Source organism: Elephas maximus, chromosome 11, assembly GCF_024166365.1.
Source record: "Elephas maximus indicus isolate mEleMax1 chromosome 11, mEleMax1 primary haplotype, whole genome shotgun sequence".
In the NCBI taxonomy this organism is placed as follows: Eukaryota; Metazoa; Chordata; class Mammalia; order Proboscidea; family Elephantidae; genus Elephas; species Elephas maximus.
In genome coordinates, this window is record NC_064829.1 from 50,426,954 (window position 1) to 50,445,539 (window position 18,586).

General features: G+C 35.3%; 1 protein-coding gene across 2 annotated transcripts in view; it reads left to right on the forward strand.

Annotated features, from left to right (window-relative positions):
* The window catches only part of PIK3C3 (phosphatidylinositol 3-kinase catalytic subunit type 3), a 144,115-nt gene that overhangs the window by 29,509 nt on the left and 96,020 nt on the right, over window positions 1-18,586 (forward strand). For both annotated transcript variants that reach the window (XM_049900023.1, XM_049900022.1), the window contains exons 4-8: window positions 1,024-1,153; window positions 10,186-10,272; window positions 12,428-12,523; window positions 15,438-15,509; window positions 17,709-17,813. In XM_049900023.1, coding sequence (XP_049755980.1) covers window positions 1,024-1,153; window positions 10,186-10,272; window positions 12,428-12,523; window positions 15,438-15,509; window positions 17,709-17,813 — 490 coding nt within the window. The remainder of the gene's footprint in view (window positions 1-1,023; window positions 1,154-10,185; window positions 10,273-12,427; window positions 12,524-15,437; window positions 15,510-17,708; window positions 17,814-18,586) is intronic.

Consider the following 18,586-nt stretch of genomic DNA (forward strand, 5'->3'; position numbering starts at 1 on the left):
TCCTCATTCTCCTTTGATCCAGGTGGAGGCCAATCACTTTTGAGGTATAAAAGGAGCAGGTTAGACACAGAAGCAAGTTAGCAGGAATAGGGGAAAGATAGATGCCACGTGTAAATCTCCGAGGAATGCCAAGAAGACTGCTAGAGAAACAGAAACAAGGGTTTTCCCCCAGAGGAGACGCAACACCCAGAATTCTAGTTGCCTAAATGTGAGAAAATCAATTTCTATTCATTAAAGCCACTCACTTGTGATATTTCTGTTATAGCAGCACTAGATAACTAAGACAGAACTTAACTGTTTCTTCCCTTTTAGAACATCCCTCTTATGGAAAAGAAGAGAGGAGAAAAATCAACCTGTACCTAGTGAAAAAGATGCTGATAGTTAATATTTCTTGAGTGTTTATTATATGGCAGGTACTATTCTAAGTACTTTTTATTTGTACTGGTTTATTTAATTCTTTTCCTAACACTCTTAGGTACAGATACTCTTTATAACCGCATTTTGTAGACAACTAAACTGAGGTACAGAGAACTTAAGTAACTTGCCCAAGGTCATGTAGGCAGTAGGTGGCACAACTGAATTCAAACCCAGGCAGGCTGACTCTAGAGCCTGCTACTATAAATTTTTAGTTAAAATTGTGGGTAATTTTTAAAATTTTTATTTCAGCTGGGGCAAATGTGACATTTCTTCAGTGGGTAGGAATTTGGTCTTTTATTATCCCTAAGGTCTCCAGTGAGGTAGTGAAGTAAGTGTGTGTGGTCCATTACCAATCCTTCTCTTCTACCACTCTACCTTTAGAATTCTCTATAATAGTTCTGACTGCTTGGAGAAAAAAAAAGGCATGTGAAATACAGTGTTACATGGATTTCAGTTGCTTAGTTAATTACAACCCATTGGGGGCTTAAAGCCTCATAATAGAGATGTGTTTTCTTAATGGAGAACTTCCTCAGTTTTTAGGAATCTAAAATTTCTTTTAGTGAACTGCATTAAATTACTTCTACCCTGAACATTGTCTTTGCTTAGCATGTTCCGCCAAGGGATGCACGACTTGAAAGTCTGGCCTAATGTCGAAGCAGATGGATCAGAACCCACAAAAACGCCTGGCAGAACAAGCAGTACTCTCTCAGAAGACCAAATGAGTCGCCTTGCCAAGGTAAAAAAGAAACTTTGGAACAAGGGAAAACTATGAGTGATGTCTATTGCCGTACAGAATGGTATTATGAATTTAGCCAGACTCTTTCAAAAATTTTATAAAAACTTTATTGAAATATAATTCACATACCATAAAATTCACCCTTTTAAAGTGTACAATTCAGTGGTTTTTAGCAGTCAGAGCAGTGCAAACATCACCACTGTATAATTTTGGAGTATTTCTTAATTAAAAGATTCAAGTGCTTAAAGATTCATGCTACAAATGCTTATGTTGTTTGGAAGTGAAGATTCCTTATACAGCTAACCTAAATTGCTTCCCCTCCCCCCCGCCCCAAATTTTTTGTTAACAAACTCAGTTATTACCTTTTGCCATCAGAATTGTTTTAATGAAGTGTTTTCATTTAGAAATAACAAAATCTAAGCTCACTTTTATCCATAAAACAATATAACTTTTGGTGTATATCATTCTCAAAGCACTATCTAGATACTGTTTAAAGATTCTTTTACAATTCTTTTGGTAAGAGACTTTTTGATTCTTACATGTACTTTTCCTTTACGATCTTGTTGGTAAGGATGACTGTTTAATGTCTGGAGAAAGTTCTGATGCCAGGTGTCTTCAAGCCTGTTGCCTCAACCTACATCTGGAAGGAATCTTAATTATAAAGAACAAATACTTGTATTGGCTAGATTTTGTGCTTCCACATAAAATTTTGTTGTCAAATTCATTTAGAATTGTATCTTTTTTGTCATAGCTATGTAATTATCAAGAGTTTTAACCAGTATACAACTGTCAACTCCCCCCCCCATAACTAAATAAATACAGTTTAGTTTGCAAGTTGAGCTACTCATTCTGAGATTTTATTTACATTCACATATGGGGTACATGAGAGTTGTCAAGCTTTATATATGTCTATCTTCTTTTTTAAGGGTTTACTTTCATGATGAGCTTTCATTTAAACTGTTCTCTGTGACTTTTATAAACTTAGGTAAAAAAAAAAACGAAACCCATTGTAGTTGAGTCAATTCTAACTCACAGAGACCCTATAGGACAGAGTAGAACTGCCCCATAGAGTTGCCAAGGAGCATCTGGTGGATTTGAACTGCCGACCTTTTGGTTAGCAGCCATAGCACTTAACCACTATGCCGCCAGGGTTTCCAAACTTTGAATAGCTAATAGAAATATTACTAGAATTAGCTCATTTATAGTGAGTGGGTCATTATAATGTGAAAAAGGTTAAATCTCAAGTGTAAAAGGAGTCTAATATGCATTGCAGCAAAGACCCTGACATTTTTTTAAGAGCAGTGTTATGATTTGTATTTTCGATGAAATTCTAGATCTTGGCAATCTGAAGGGGAATGGGCAAAGTTAAGAAATATAAAACTATATAGTTCCACAGTTCACCATTTTGTTGATTAAATTATTTGGTCTCTGTTCACATCTTCCTTTTTTTTCCTCAAATGATTTTTGATGGATCATTCCAACTATGACTTTTACAAATAGCAGTATATACAATATAGTCACTGGAATTTGGACTTCTGGATGTTTAATAGAGCATAACGTTATAGTACATATTTCTCATTTTTATCTTTTGCATTTTTTGTTTTTATTCTTTTAGTTATCAGTGCACAGTATCAACTCTAGAAGTGATGACTAAGTATATGCAGTACATACTGAATGAGGAGTTGGGAAGAAGACCTAACCCTTTTGTTAATTGGTAGGAATCATTGTCAGCAGTCTAAATACTTGATAGTGGAATTATGGCAAGTTGGGTCCCTCTTTTTCAAGAGAGAAAATACAAGGCTTTTTTATGAGGAGGAAGGGAAGTAAATAATTACTAAAATTTACATGCTGTCTTCATTGCTCACGATGGTTAACGGTTTTCAAGTAAGTTTTTATGCATTAGTTTCTAAATCTTTAAAATGGGAATACAAATTAATGAGATTGAACATCTACAGTAACAGCTAGCCCCTGAAAGGATCCCTGACTGATATAGGAGTTTCAGACAGACTATATGAACAATACGATCTGTGGCGAAAATAATGCTTTCTTTCTGAGAGTCTGGAATTTCGGTAGTTGTTAGAGCATGCCTGAGCAGCCCCAGTAAAAACCCTAAACTCTGAATCTCAAATGGGCTTTCCTGGGCAGAAACATTGCCACAAGTATTGCTGCATTTTTGCTGATAAAGAAATATGCTTTGGTGTGGCTCTTGCTGAGCTGGGAGGTAAGGGCATAAAAATCCTGTGTATGAATTTCTCTAGACCAGTGTCTTTTCCCTTACTGATCCACCCAGCTGTTTATCCTTACTGTGTTGCTGTGATAAACTGTAGCTGTGATTACAATTGCCCCTGAGTCAAATGAGTCTTTCGAGCGAGTCGCTAATCCTGTGGGTGATCTTGGGGAGCCCTAAAACATTTAATAATGTAATGTGTTACATTAATAGAGTTTTTGTGTTAAACCGTTCACTGTTCTTATATTCTCGGGATAAATCCTCCTTGGCCATGATGTATTTCTTTTCTGGATTCAGAAAATTTTTGCATTCGTAAGTGAGAAGGAAACACTGGTGGCGCAGTGATTAAGTGTTACGGCAGCTAACCAAAAGGTCGGCAGTTTGAATCCGCCAGGTGCTCCTTGGAAACTGTATGGGGCAGTTCTCTGTCCTATAGGGTCGCTATGAGTCGGAATTGACTCTATGGCAGTGGGTTTTTTTGGTTTTGGTGAGAATTGTAAACATTTCCCTTTTTTATACTTTCCTTCTCTAGCTTTGATAACGTGGTGATATTGACCTCAGCAGGTTTTGTAGTACCAGCTTATAAAACCACCTAAGTTTGAAAATGGAGAATAAAATGAGAGGAATTACTCTACCTGATATCAAGGCTTACTGTATAGCTATAGTAATGTCTTATTCTTTTCTTAGGATTTTGATTTTTAATTTCTTGTTTTATTTTGAAGTTCTTATTTTTAATGTTCTGTTAAAGTGCCACAGCAGCTAACCAAAGGGTCAGCAGTTTGAATCTGCCAGGCTCTCCTTGGAAACCCTGTGGGGCAGTTCTACTCTGTCCTATAGGGTCGCTATGAGTCGGAATTGACTTGATGGGACTAGGTTTGGTTTTTTGGCTTCGGTATCTGAATTTCTGGTGATGTATTTCTGTTGCTAATGACTGCTGACTTACCTTTTATTGGACTTTAATTTTAGATTGCAAACTCATCTTTTGCAAAGATTATTTTTCTAAGTTGTTACACCTATTTTACTGTTTCCTTGCATTTTTAAATGTTTGTTATGGGGGGATTTTCAGTTTATCTTAGTCTTGTACATTATCGAAACTGGAAATCAAACTGAATGTTATTTACTTCATCTGCTGTTGATGTTAGGGGAAGCTACAGTGTGGGAGGAGATACATTGGAAGACAAAGATCAGCAAATGTTTTGGTTATGAGAAATGGAATTTAAGAAGTGAGTTTTGTTATAAGCTGAGCATCGTTTCTCATTAAAAATCCTGAGATAGATTATTAAATTAATGACTTATGTGGATTTTTAAACTTGTACCCCTACATGTTTAGTTTGCTAATGCTGCTGTAACAAATGTACCGCAACGGGGTGGCTTCAAAGAAGAGAAATTTATTTTCTCACAATTCGGGAGGTCAGGAGTCTGAATCAGGGCAGCTGCTGTAGAGGAAGGCTTTCTCTCTTTTGGCTTTGGAAGAAGATCCTTGTCTCTTTTAGTATCTGTTCCTCTGTTTCTTGGCAGTCCTCAAGTGCCATTTATCTCCATATTTGTGCTTGCTTATCTCTGTGTTCTTAAAACTTGTCTCTGTTCCTTATAACTCAGAAGTAATTAGGTTTAGGGCACACCTTACACTATATAGCCTCATTAATATAACAAAGAGAATCTTATTCCGAATTGGGATTACATGCACAGGTATTAAAAATACTATTGCCATCCAGTCAATTCCTACTCATAATGACCCTATAGGACAGAGTAGAACTGCCCCAAAGACTTTCCAAGGAACACCTGGTGGGTCCGAACTGCTGACCTTTTGGTTAGCAGCAGTAGCTCTTAACCACTACGCCAGGCATAAAATAAAATGTAACACCTTTATTTTTTTCAAAACACTTCCTGGATAATTCCGTGTTCTCCGTTTCTCTAAAATTGGTTAACTACAGAAGAACATTATGTAGTGTTATGGATTGAATTGTGTCCCCACCAAAAAAAATGTTGGAATCCTCATTTTTTGTGGGGACACAAGTCAATCCACAACACTACATAATGTTATTCTGTAGTTAACTGATTTTAGAGAAATGGGGAACATGGAATTATCGAAGGAGGTGTTTTGAAAAAGTAAAGGCATTACCTTTTATTTTATGCTTTTTAAAGTTAAGAGAACTACTTAACTAATGTAAAGCCTAAATAGTAATGAGATACATTATAACAGGACAGAAAGGCTGGCAGTCAAGACTTATGAGTTTGTAGCTCTCACTGGTGGCTCAGTGGCTAAACACTCAACTGCTAACTGAAAGGTTGGTGGTTTGAGTCCACCAACCACTCCCTGGGAGAAAGATGTAGCTGCTTCTGTAAAGATTACAGCCTTGGAAACCCTGTAGGGTGGTTCTCCTCTGTCCTATAGGGTCGCTGTGAGTCGGAATCTACTTGAAGGCAACAGGTTTAACTGATTATTGAATAACCAGTTATTTCTGTGTTTATGTATGCTCTTTCACTGGTAATATATATTTAGTCAGACTGTATTCCCTCTAATCCATTATTATTATTATTACTTGTATTTTTAGCCATTTTGAAAAGGAAACTTAATTTCAGAGAGAGTTTTATTTGTAGGTTATAGCAAGTTGATTAAGTGTACTTTTATTGGGTTTTGAGTAAATTTTCGCTGCGAAGTAATTGTGTGAAATAATTTTCATGACTATACAGATGTTCTGGGTAGAATGAGTTAATAGAATAATTTAGTACTTAGTATAGTTATGTAATTTAACATTTTCAGAATTTAACAGTTTCTGTATTTACTTTTAATTCAGTATTTTAGGGCGCTTCTTGGAATGGTGGCATTTTTTGTAAGAAGTATCTGTATAAGGTTAGGTCTCTTTATAGAAAGAGATTACCCTTTCCCCGTAGTTCAGTTGCTTCATGATTTAGGTTATCTGGCTGGACTAAGTTGATCGTCTTCATTTTTTTTTTTAATTCCATCCATTAGTTACGGTGTGAACAGTATATGCTATGCAACATTAGACTATTTATAGCAATTTAGGAAAGTGAATATGCCCCCCGTGATCTTGTGATCCACATCTAAGCAAATGCACACAAAACACACGCTGTATTTCGTGTATCTTTGTGTGTATTACATTTACAGTTTGTCCACAGTATAAAACAAGTAATTGAGACTTGACCTATATAATAATGAATACAGTAAAATAATGTCATTTTCTCAAAAAAAATTAAGAGAGCCCCTATTTGTGTTATTTTTTCCTGTAGTAATGTACTTTAGTCACAAGAAACAAAACTGTTTCTTAAATATCCACATTTTAGAGGTAGGAAAATAGTGATCCAAAGAGTTTATGGAGCAATTTGTTACTTTCACAAATGAAAAAGTAGAATCCTGGCTATAAAATTTGGTCTGGGCAGAAGAGTCTCATTCGTATTATTTCATTCCTCATATGTTTTTAAGTGACTGTAATAAACAGAGAGTTATGACGATAACTGCTGAAATTACCCAGGCCTCCGAAAGTTGTTCACCGGTACCAGTGGCATCATCAGAAACGCCTCTTAGCTTCAGGCTTTCGCATAAATAATACGTGCGGCTTTTATAAACACAGCTTACTTCAATGGATTCTGCATTGCTGTTCTTTTTTATTATAACATAAGGGTTTGGAAATGTCTTATAAATTTATTCCTAATGCTACATAATAGCATCTTTTTTATCAGTCACTTTAGTTTGCTTACTGTTGTCTACAACTATCAAAACTTTTGAATTTGTTTTGAAACCAGTGGTAGCAAGTAAATTAAATTAGTTCTTGCCAGTGTAAGATTGAGCCTTATAAGGGTATTGATTTATGATCTGTAAAACTATTGTCTGTCTTTACAACTATAGTTTCTGCCAGAAAAATAGAAAGCAGAGTGCTTTTAAGACTAATCTCTGAGAAGTTTAATTAAATGAAACTTATATGAGGCAACCACTGCTCTTCCTGAATAATAAGATATAAATGTAAAGCTTGGAAGTAAAATTGAAGAATGGTAGCCAAGACTTCATTAATCAGGAAGAAAGAAGAAGCTCTTGTGTCTGCTAAGAAATACATACGCATTTCTGCGTTTACTAGGTTTCTGGTTTTTTTCTGTGATATCCCTCACACACACAACTCCTTTTTAAATCTCAGGAGTTCAGATGAATTCTACAACTACATTTATCTTAAGTTACAGATTATCGCATACCTTGCATTTAATTTAATACAGATGGGGACTCATTTTATTAATTGAAGAATTGCACTTTTTAATAATAGAAATCTCTAAGATAGTCATAATGCTTCATGCTACCATATTAGCTGATCAATAATATTATTTTCATCGATAAATATTTATTAGATTTAGCTTAGTTCTATGCTTGGGATTTTTAGAGTTGGAAGGGTTAAGTTATAACCTTAAATCTGAGTGAGTGTAGAGGAACAGGATATGAGGTAGTTGAATGAGTGATACATCATGCTGGAAAAATTAGTTCTGTATGTGAAAGTACCAAGCTTTTTGTTTTGGCCAGTGGTCCTATAGAAAAGGAACCTTGGTGCCATAGTGGTTAAGCACTCGGCTGCTAACCAAAAGGTCAGCAGTTCGAACCCACCACTGCTCCACGAAAGAAAGATGTGGCAGTCAGCTTCCATAAAGATTACCGAAAAGCTGTTGACGTGGAGTGGATTCCAACTCACAGCAACTCTATAGGACAGGGTACACCTGCCCCATAGGGTTTCTAAGACTAATTTTTATGGAAGCAGACTGCCACTTCTTTCTGCCATCTGTAAAGATTACAGCTTTGGAAACCCTATGAGGCAGTTGTATTCTGTGCTGTAGGGTCACTATAAGTTAGAATTGACTCGAAAACAACAGATACTCCTATCAGAGGAGTTCCTGTGTGGCACAAATGGTTAAGCACTTGACTACTAGCCGAAAGGTTGGTGGTTTGAACCCACCCAGTGGCACCTTGAAAGACAGGCCTGGAGATCGGCTTCTGAAAGATCATAGCCATGAAAACTTTAGGGAGCATTTTTACTCTTCACGTATGAGGTCACCATGAGTCGAAATCAATTTGACAGCAGCAACAACAACATTCCTTTAGACGTTTCAAGAGAAAAGTCATAGGCTCTGTGACTCTGAAAGTTCTCTAGTGACAGAGCTGACTTGGTTTTTGTTTTGTTTTTAAGTGACAGAAAGACAGAAAAAAAAAAAAAACAGAGCTTTGATCATTTTTTCCCCCTTAGAGTCCCTAAGAAAGCAAATGCGCCGTTGGTACAAGTATCATATCTATTGTATAGCTACTTTTTTTGGAACACTCTCTCCTAAAAGTGTTTTGACGTAAGGTTCAATATCTAAAGCCTCGGAATTTCCACATATTAGAAGTTTTTATTAACTATATATTGAAAAATAGTAACGTCTTCTAATTTGTATTGTTCTTTAGTTGGACTCAGTTGAAAGGCCCGTGCAAGGAGAAAACAGTCATGTTATTACCTGATTTTCATTTCATATGGTCAAGTTAAATTAGATGAGGTCTTCATTATCTTTGAGTTTTTGTTATGAAGGAAATTGACTATTAACTTCTAAAATTTAGTTTCATCTTTATAAATATCACTCCTTAGTGGTTTTCTGAACATAAGTTTACCCAGTTATTTACTGGATTGACAAAGTAGCTGCAACGATGGGCTCAAACGTAGCAACAATTGTGAGAATGCTGCAGGACTGGGCAATGTTTCATTCTGTTGTGCACAGGGGTTGCTGTGAGTCGGAATCGACTTGATGGCACCTAACAACAACAATTTATTTTTTAAATAACTTTAGGTTTTAAATAACTTCATTATTTTTTCTTACTGTAAAGGTAATATACATCTCAACAGTGGTAGAAGATTGTTAGAGCACAAAGAAAGCTACAAAAATCACTTGTAACCCTACCACCAAGCAATAACTGTCATGAATAGTTTATATGCTTTCAGTAAATATTTAATGTTGTGTTGTATATGAATATTTATGTGTTTATTTTTAAATTAGGATTATACTGTGTATGTTTAATTGAAACCAGTTTTTACCATCTCAGAATTATTCTAGGTCATTTAAGATATTCCTACAACATGGTTTGTAAAGGCTGCAGGGTTTTCCATTGTATGGATATACCATAATTTATTTCAGCAATTCTCTATCATTGGACATTCAAAATGTTTGCAATTTGTGCAGTAAAAAAACCATGATCCGCTTTAAATTTTCCATTGGCTTGAAAGTAAAAAGCAAGGGTTGTCCTTTTGTGTTGTTTTTAAATGGCTTGTTTGATTTGCTCTTATATTTCCAAGTTGTCAGATGTAGGCATAAGGTGTATGGGAGTGCTTAAAATCAGCATCAGAGGTTGGGGAACAGCTTTAAAATCTTTTATTTCATCAGTTTTCTTTTGCCTTGTGTGTTCATCTTATTTTCACAACTAGATATTGAACTCCTTCCTCAATTGTCCATGCCCTCTCTTAATAAACTAGTTTATTTCCTATTTGAACAATTATTACCATAATTCCCTCCCTTTGCAATAGTCAAAATATAAGAAATATAGAACATGGAGAAACTTTCAGGAAAGATTTCATTATTCTTTAGATAATAGTGTGTGGAACTGTTTAAAAAAATTGTTTCTTTTTTATTCTTTGTCTTTTTGGCCAAGCTTTTTGTCTCGATAGTTGTATATGGTTTCTGTTGTGTATAGGAATGCATTGTATGTAAAACTGGCATTACCATTCTTTATCTTCTTTTCCATCAGATCTGTGTTAAAATATTTTCCATTATATTTGTTCTGCAGCTGACTAAGGCTCATCGACAAGGACACATGGTGAAAGTAGATTGGCTGGACCGGTTGACATTTAGAGAAATAGAAATGATAAATGAGGTGGGTTGTATCTCTCCTTTTTATTTCAATTAATTTCTAACTCAGCTTTTTTTTCGAGAATTGTTTATTGCCAGATATCTCACAAATGTGGGATAATAAGGGTTAGACTGTAGTTGTAAGCTCTGTTTTAGTAAGTGGGAAACTTAGGATTTTTGCCTTTCTTATATTTTAATATGACATTGGACCATGAAGTCGGTAGTGGATATCATTAGTGTACTAAATACCATATGAGCGAAGCCTGTGGAGACTTGATCCCTCACTTGTGTGGCTTCTCTGCATTTCCTCCTATGTCTCTTCTTTTTGGCTGTTCCATTCAAGTCAGTGTTGGGTAACTCTTCCATGAGCACAGTGCTGCCTCTCACTTCCATTACCTTAATTCATCCTTAGCTAAGACTTGTCTCCAATTAAGATACTGTTGTGTTATTATTGTGTATCAGAATCTGTACCCTTAATAAGTAACAGTTCAAGTAATTTATTTATTTACTGACATTGTATATTGGGGCAGAATATATATATGGCTTCAATGAAACAGTCTCAAAAATTGTTTAAAAAAAAAGCTTGCTTTTTTGTAAAAATTTTTTCTGAAGTACCAGATGCTTGACCTAATATTCTGTGTCTTAGAGCATAAAATAACAGTTACTAATCAAAATAGAGAAGAATATCCATTTTGTGATATGTTTAGCTTATAATGACGACCACAGCTATCACCTGACTTCATTTATATTCTCTGAACAATTTTGAGCAGGTAGAAACAGAAAAATCTTTAATTTTACAGTGAACCTTTGTATAGGGTTGCTATGAGTCGAAATTGGGGTTTTCTTGTAAAAGTCAGATACTAGCATTTTTTTTTTAAGCAAATGTAGTGGTATTTAACAAAATTTATGTTTAATGTGAATATTCAGTATCTTTCCTAGATTAGCCCAAAACTAAAACCATTCCTGAAGTGAACTCTTCAGACAGAAATTAGACTGGACTATAAGACATAAAGTGATACTAGTGAGGAGTGTGCTTCTTAGCTCAAGTAGACACATGAGACTAAGTGGGCAGCTCCTGTCCAGAGGCGAGATGAGAAGGCAGAGGGGGACAGGAGCTGGTTGAATGGACAGGGGAAATACAGGATGGAGAGGAAGAGTGTGCTGTCATATAGGGAGAGCAACTAGGGTCACATAACAATGTGTGTATAAGTTTTTGTATAAGAAACTGACCTGAATTGCAAACGTTCACTTAGAGCACAATAAAATATATATATGTCTTTTCTAGATTTATTCATACTACATTCTCATTTACTCAAACTATACGTTTTTTCTTTTTATACTAGTCGCATTCCAAAAATAGTTTAACCAAAATGTTTACTTACATTTTTTTTTTTTTTATTGTGCTATAGGTCAAAGTTTGCAGTTCAAGTTAATTTCTCATACAAAAATTTATACACACATAGTTATGTGACCCTAGTTGTTATCCCTATAATGTGACTATACATTTCTTCCTTTCCACCCTGGATTTCCTCTATCCATTCAACCAGTTCCAATCCCTTTCTGCCTTCTCATCTTGCCTCTACATACATTTTTCTAGTCTTTAATTTTGGTATCCCTGGATGGGAGAAAATGTATTCTTATGACTTACTTTGCCCGGCTCCCCTACCTCCCTCCTCTTTGAAAAATGAAAGTACGTTGCTATTACCACTGTAGACTCTAATATGCTTCATAAAGCTGAACAATTTAGGTGACCTCTTCAGCCCTTTATGATTTTATGTGTATAAATTTAAAGCCATTAATTTCTATAGTTGGATCAGTCATATGGTTTAAAGGTGAATTGTTCTTTAAAATTGTTAGAAGTTCAAACCATCTTTATTTTTGAAATAGAATAGCTCTCATGCAAATTTATGCAAAACACCTTCAAAAGTTTTATATTAAAAAGTCCAAACAGCTACTGAGTAAGCTAAAAATGTTATTAAGTTTGAGGAGGGAGTTATAAGTGACTAGTAGAGACTACTGGATAAAACAGTACTGTCGTTATGTATAATATAATGAAATAAAAAGTTATTGTATTTTAAGCTGTACTTGGTAGGTGTAATACTGATTTGGAAAAAAAAGATATGTACTTATCTTTTAAGAGAATGTTGAAGATAATCATGTTTCATAATTGTTTTTTTTAGAGTGAAAAACGAAGTTCTAATTTCATGTACTTGATGGTTGAATTTCAGTGTGTCAAGTGTGAAGATAAGGAATATGGCATTGTATATTATGAAAAGGTATTTGCCTTGGAACTGTTTTTGGTCTCTGAAGTAGAGAGGAGGGGAAATACTAAAAAAAAAAAAACCACTGGTGTTCCTGCTGAGATGGATTATTTGGTTGCAGGATAGCAGCAGACAGCTGTCAGCAGCAGCTGTTTATGTACACACAAATCAAATCATAGAGCTACAACAAGATTACAAAAACCGATCATTCATATAATGCAGTTCTAGGTTGCAGAATTCAGTAAGTGTGGGAGTGATTAAGAACTTTTTGATGAATCGTTCTGCAAATTGGCAAGTAGGACACTGAAGTAATAGTTTTCTTTGTAATTATTGTTCATTTGAAAAATAAAAAAGAATGATATTTTTAAGGGTTAAATTATTGAAAGTTAAGAATATATCCTTATTTGTATATACATAACATGGTAGAATTGTATATGTGACCCTAACAAAAGTGTGTTTATGAAAGACTTCATAAATATGCATTTGTTTATATAACGTATGCAAAATTAGGAAAGTCTTGCTACCATTAAGCTGAGTAAGAAGAACACAGTTAACGATTTGCTTTGGTCTGCTCATTATATGAAAGAAAATAGTTCTCTGTTTGATATGTAACTACTTAAAAAATGTCTATGCCTTTAAATGCTTATTGAAGTGACTTCATTTGAATACTTGAGAAATAATTGTATGCATAGTTCAAAAACCACATAAACTGGGTACCTTCTATTATTGTGGAAGTAGTGGACAGGTGTTTAAGTCAGTGCTCGTTGAAGACAGACTTTTGATATGTGGCATAATAGATAAAAATTTTTCCGGATATGGCTAATATGTGCAGTTTGTTTCTTCATTAAAAGCAGCACTTTCAAATTACATTTACAAATTAGTGCTGTTTGTTAAAGCTATCATAAGTGATTTTTAAAATATATATACTTTTGTAACTATTTGAAAGATGTTTCCCATAATAGAGGTTTAGGGTTTCTATAGTTGATTTGGAAACCCTGGTGGCATAGTGGTTAAGTGCTATGGCTGCTAACTAAGAGGTCGGCAGTTCGAATCCGCCAGGTGCTCCTTGGAAACTGTCAGACAGTTCTACTCTGTCCTATAGAGTTGCTGTGAGTCAGAATCGACTCGACGGCAGTGGGCAGTGGGCATAATTTATTGTTGTTTTCCGGTTAGTATTTATATATTTTTTTTCTTTATTGAAAGGTTAGAAAAAGTTAACTTCTTTCAGCTTTCTATTTTATGCATGATATGCACTGGGGGGAAAGAATGTGAACTGTTTACCATTGTTTATTAATTTATTAGAAAAACTATATTTAAAAAAAGAAAACTGTAAGTGAGTAAGATTGTCTTATCATCAATATATTTTAATAAAATCACATTTTAAGTATTATATATATTTCTTTGAAAACAATGTGTCCTACCTGTATGGTGTTTATATTGCAAAAAATATGCTAATAGAGGTAGTACTTTGGAACATTGTAGATATAAAGAATACTTTGAAAAACAGCTCTGATAATACATGAAGTAATAACAAAAGAAATTAGAAAAATTTCTAGTATTTTTGAAAAGGTTCTTGACCCCTTTCTACTGCTTCCTGAAAATTGCTCATAAATTAGTACCTGTCTACCCACCCTGTCATATTTCCACTTTGTGTAAAGATTGCTAGGCCAGTGTATTGAATCTAATGGAAATAGACTTTCTTGTCACCTGTCTTTTGTGACAGATAGCCTTAGTGAAGATTACTTGTCACAGTTGGGCTGATAAATGTGTTTTCTGGTGTTGTGACTGAGAGCCAGCCTGTTACAACAGCTATGGGAATTTGTGGTTTTCTGTAAGATGCAATTACTAAAGTCATGGTGCTTTCACTCTCTCCTGATTTTTTGCAAAAAATTAAAATTGAAAGTATACTCGTTTGGAAGTTGACAGAAAAGCTTGATGCTAGGTATACAATTGTGAGGAAATGAATTTTGACGTTAATTAGTTAGCCTTTTCCAGTATGCATGAGTTTGTCTAGCAACATTTATTATGCTGATTACCTTTCCTGCCTGGAATGGATACAGATAAAAGCCAATATTCTTCAAAAATGATAATAACAACAAAAAAAGACTGCTTTATTTCTTAAGAATTGATTTATTCTTGTTGTCCAAGTTTGTGTTGTGTTCAGTAGGTCTCCCTGTGAGGAACAGTGCTGCTGAATGTATAGCTGTGTAAAAATTTGAGTGCTGTGAACTCCGTGCTTGACAGTTCTTTGTGGAATGAAGCTCAGTTGTGATCCCTTGAAACATTATCAACGTCAACTTAGTAGTTTTGCCAAAGATGCAGCTCCTCCATTACGCTGCGTTTTAATTACGCCGATCTGCTATTTCCATACACCTCGGAAACCCTGGTGGCGCAGTGGTTAAGTGCTGCCGCTGCTAACCAAGAGGTCGGCAGTTCAAATCCGCCAGGCGCTCCTTGGAAACTATGGGGCAGTTCTACTCTGTCCTACAGGGTTGCTATGAGTCGGAATTGACTTGACGGCAGTGGGTTTGTTTTTTTTTTTTGGTTTTTTGTAGATATGATGGGTTGATAACAGTGGCTGCAACGGTGAGCTAAAAATAGGAATGATTGTGACCAGGCAGTATTTTTTTCTGATATATGTGAGATGTCTATGAGTCTGAGCTAACTCGATGGCACCTAACAACAACATAGATATAAAAACTGTAATACATACAATTTTTTTTAATGTTAGGCTTCATTTTTCTCAGATTATTTCATCAGTAACAATAGGAGTTAAGGTGGATGTGTATTTTAAAATCCAGCTGAATGATAAGAATTTTTTTAAGTGGGGAAATGATGTTCATTAAATAGAATTAAAATGTACTATACAACATTGTGTGTTGTTTCTTACCATTTGGTTTTTTTTTTAACATCTTGTATTATAATCCAGGATGGTGATGAGTCATCTCCAATTTTAACCAGTTTTGAGTTAGTGAAAGTTCCTGACCCTCAGATGTCTATGGTGAGTTATTTACTGTGAAAATTTCTTATCACATTATTTTTCTCCTGAGCTGTTACGACAGATCTATATTGTATGCTTTCTTTTAAAAAAATATTTATGTAACTACCTCAGTTATCTGGGTATGATTCATAAATGCACTTAAGCTGTCTGGAATCAGGTTCAGGTGGAATTCTTACAAGGAATGTTGACATAGAAATAAGATCAGAATAGTGTAGGTTTGGAGAACTGTTTTATCTGAAGAGAAGAAAAAGCTAGGGAATGTAGTCTTGAAGAAAGGACTTGGGAGAATTGGTAATAGAGAGGGAGAAGAGGTATTTATCATAAGTAGAAGGGGAATTTATAACAGTTGCAGAGGGAATGCTGGGATCAATGGATGAAAATTATAGGAAGACTGATTTTATTGCAAAATAAAGGAGGTTGTTGTAGCTACTGGAACTTTTCAATTTAGAACACGATTATTCGGGTGATGATGAGATATACCTACCTGTTAATGAAATTTTGAGCTAATAGCTCTCTCACGGATATTAAAGAGCAAGAAGAATAGTCATCGATAATCATCATCATCATCATCATCCTTAGAAGTGGGCGTGGCCAGACTTCGTCTCACTTACTTTGGACATATTATTGACAGGGACCAGTCCCTGGAGGAGGCCACTATGTTTGGTAAAGTAGAGGGTGAGTGAAAAAGAGGAAAACCCTCAACAAGATGGATTGATAGTGGCTGCAACAGTGAGCTCAGATATACCTACTATTGTGAGGATGATGTAGCATTTTGTTATGTTATACGTGGGGTTGCAATGAGTCAGAAACAACTCAATGGCACCCAACAACAACATCAGTAATCATAGCTTTAGTATTGTAGATGTTATAATTAAAACAATAACAACAACAAACTAGGACCCCTGTTAAACATTTTTATTTTTAAAGGAAAGCAAGCAAGCATAAACAAAAGGTTAAAAAAAATCAAACAACCCCCTTACCCCCATGTGCAAAAATTCAGGTTAGCTTGTAGCAATGGTTATGTACTAAATGGAAGATATATTTCAGATAGGAAACTGAGCTACCATACCATAAAAAAAAAAAAACAACAGACTATAAAGCCCCTGTAATTACGACAGTATAGCACTGGCACATGTATATAGACAGACTGGTAGAACAGAATAAAAAGTCCAGATATGGCCCCAAGTACGAATGGGAATTTAGTATGTCAGAAAGGTGGCATTTCATCACTGGAGCACAGTACTGGGACAACTGGTTAGCCATTTGGAAAAAGATAAAATTAGATCCATGCATTATGTAAGAATAAACTCTAAAAGGATCAGAGATCTAAGTGTTAAAGAAATGAAACCATACCAGTCCTTTACTCCCAGTGGAAGGAAAGACTCAACTCTGCCTCAGAATCCAGAGGCATAAACAAAAATATTGATAAATTTAACTATATTTTAAAAAATGTAGAAGCGCATGGCAAAAACACTGTGTATAAAGACAAAAGATAACAAACTGGGAGGAAGTATCTGCGATATACATCACAGACACAGAGCTAACATATCTAATATATAACGAACTCCTAAACAGTTGAGAGGCAAAGGGACCAAAAAAGCTGATTGAAAATTGAAAAAAGGCATGAGCAGACAATTCACACATACACACGATACAAAAAGTCCCTTAAGCTTTAGATAAGGTGTTCAAATTTAATGATCATTGTTGGTTTCCTCAGGAATTAGCAATTGAATTAACTGCTAAGATGACAGGATAGTGATGTCACAGGGTGTCTAGTAGCTCAGTAGTGGAGGGAATACCTTGGTCTGGGTTGTCAGAAGATTTAAGAATGAAGTTGATATTCGAACAGGTAAAGGATGTGAAAACTTTAAATAGTGGAGAGTTAGGGGTAGAAATTTTAAGAAGCTGGAGCATTTTATGGCAGTGAAGCATAAGTCATGCTTAGATGCTACTGAACAAGCTAGTTGATCAAGTGGAAGGTCCCACAGGAGAGCACTGGGAAACAAGCCATTTCTGTTTTCCAATCTCAAAATGAGGATATATGTTTAAAAGACATATAGAGGCTAAAGTTGTAGCAAGAATAAAATGTTAAGTATTATAAAATCGTCTTCAGTAACAATTTTCTCTTGGTAGCTGGCTGTTGAAACTTCCTTTTGGTGGTGGTTACATTGTCAATTAATGTTTTAAAATAATTTATAGGAGAATTTAGTTGAGAGCAAACACCACAAGCTTGCCCGGAGTTTAAGAAGTGGACCATCTGACCACGATCTCAAACCTAATGCTGCCACAAGAGACCAGCTAAATGTAAGAGAAATTATGAAATGTTAATATAAAATAAATGGATATTTTGGTTGCAGCTGTTGTGACACCACTTCACTTAAAAATGACTCAGACGCACATTTTTACAAGATTAATGAACCCTAGGTAATTTCAACAATTTCACATTTCTGTAGTTTTATAATCATTTTGGGACTTTCAGGAGATGTATTAGCCCTGGAGGCAGAGCTACGGGTAGCGTATACTTTTGTGATATTCCCACTGCCGTCAAATTGATTCTAACTTTCAGCGACCCTAAAAGGACTGAGTAGAACTGCTCCATGGGGTTTTCAAGGCTGTAAATCATTCTGGAAGCAGACTGCCACATCTTTCTTCCGTGGAGTGGCTGTTGAATTCAAACTGCCAGCCTTTCAGTTAGCAGCCAAGTGCCTAACTACTAAGCCACCAGGGCTGTCTTTTGTGATACAGAGTTCTGGTTCTGGGAAATTGGCCTAAGGTATATTCCCAAAGAGGACTCAGAGGGCTCAGTCTGCACACATGCGTCTCTGTGTGCAGCGTCTTGACAAGGAGTTTTTATTGTTTTGTTTTTTTCTCCTTGGTTTCCTGGGGCTTTTGTTATTTTGCTTTTGGTAGAATTAAATTAACTTTGTAGTTATATGATTGTGTATTGAGCGTGACTTTTTTACTTTTTTCTCCCCCTTACTCTCTAATAATCTCCTTTTGGACTGATAATTATACCAAATTTAAGTCTTGTTTACTGCATGTGCATTTTCTTTGCTTGTATGATAGTTCTAGAAACA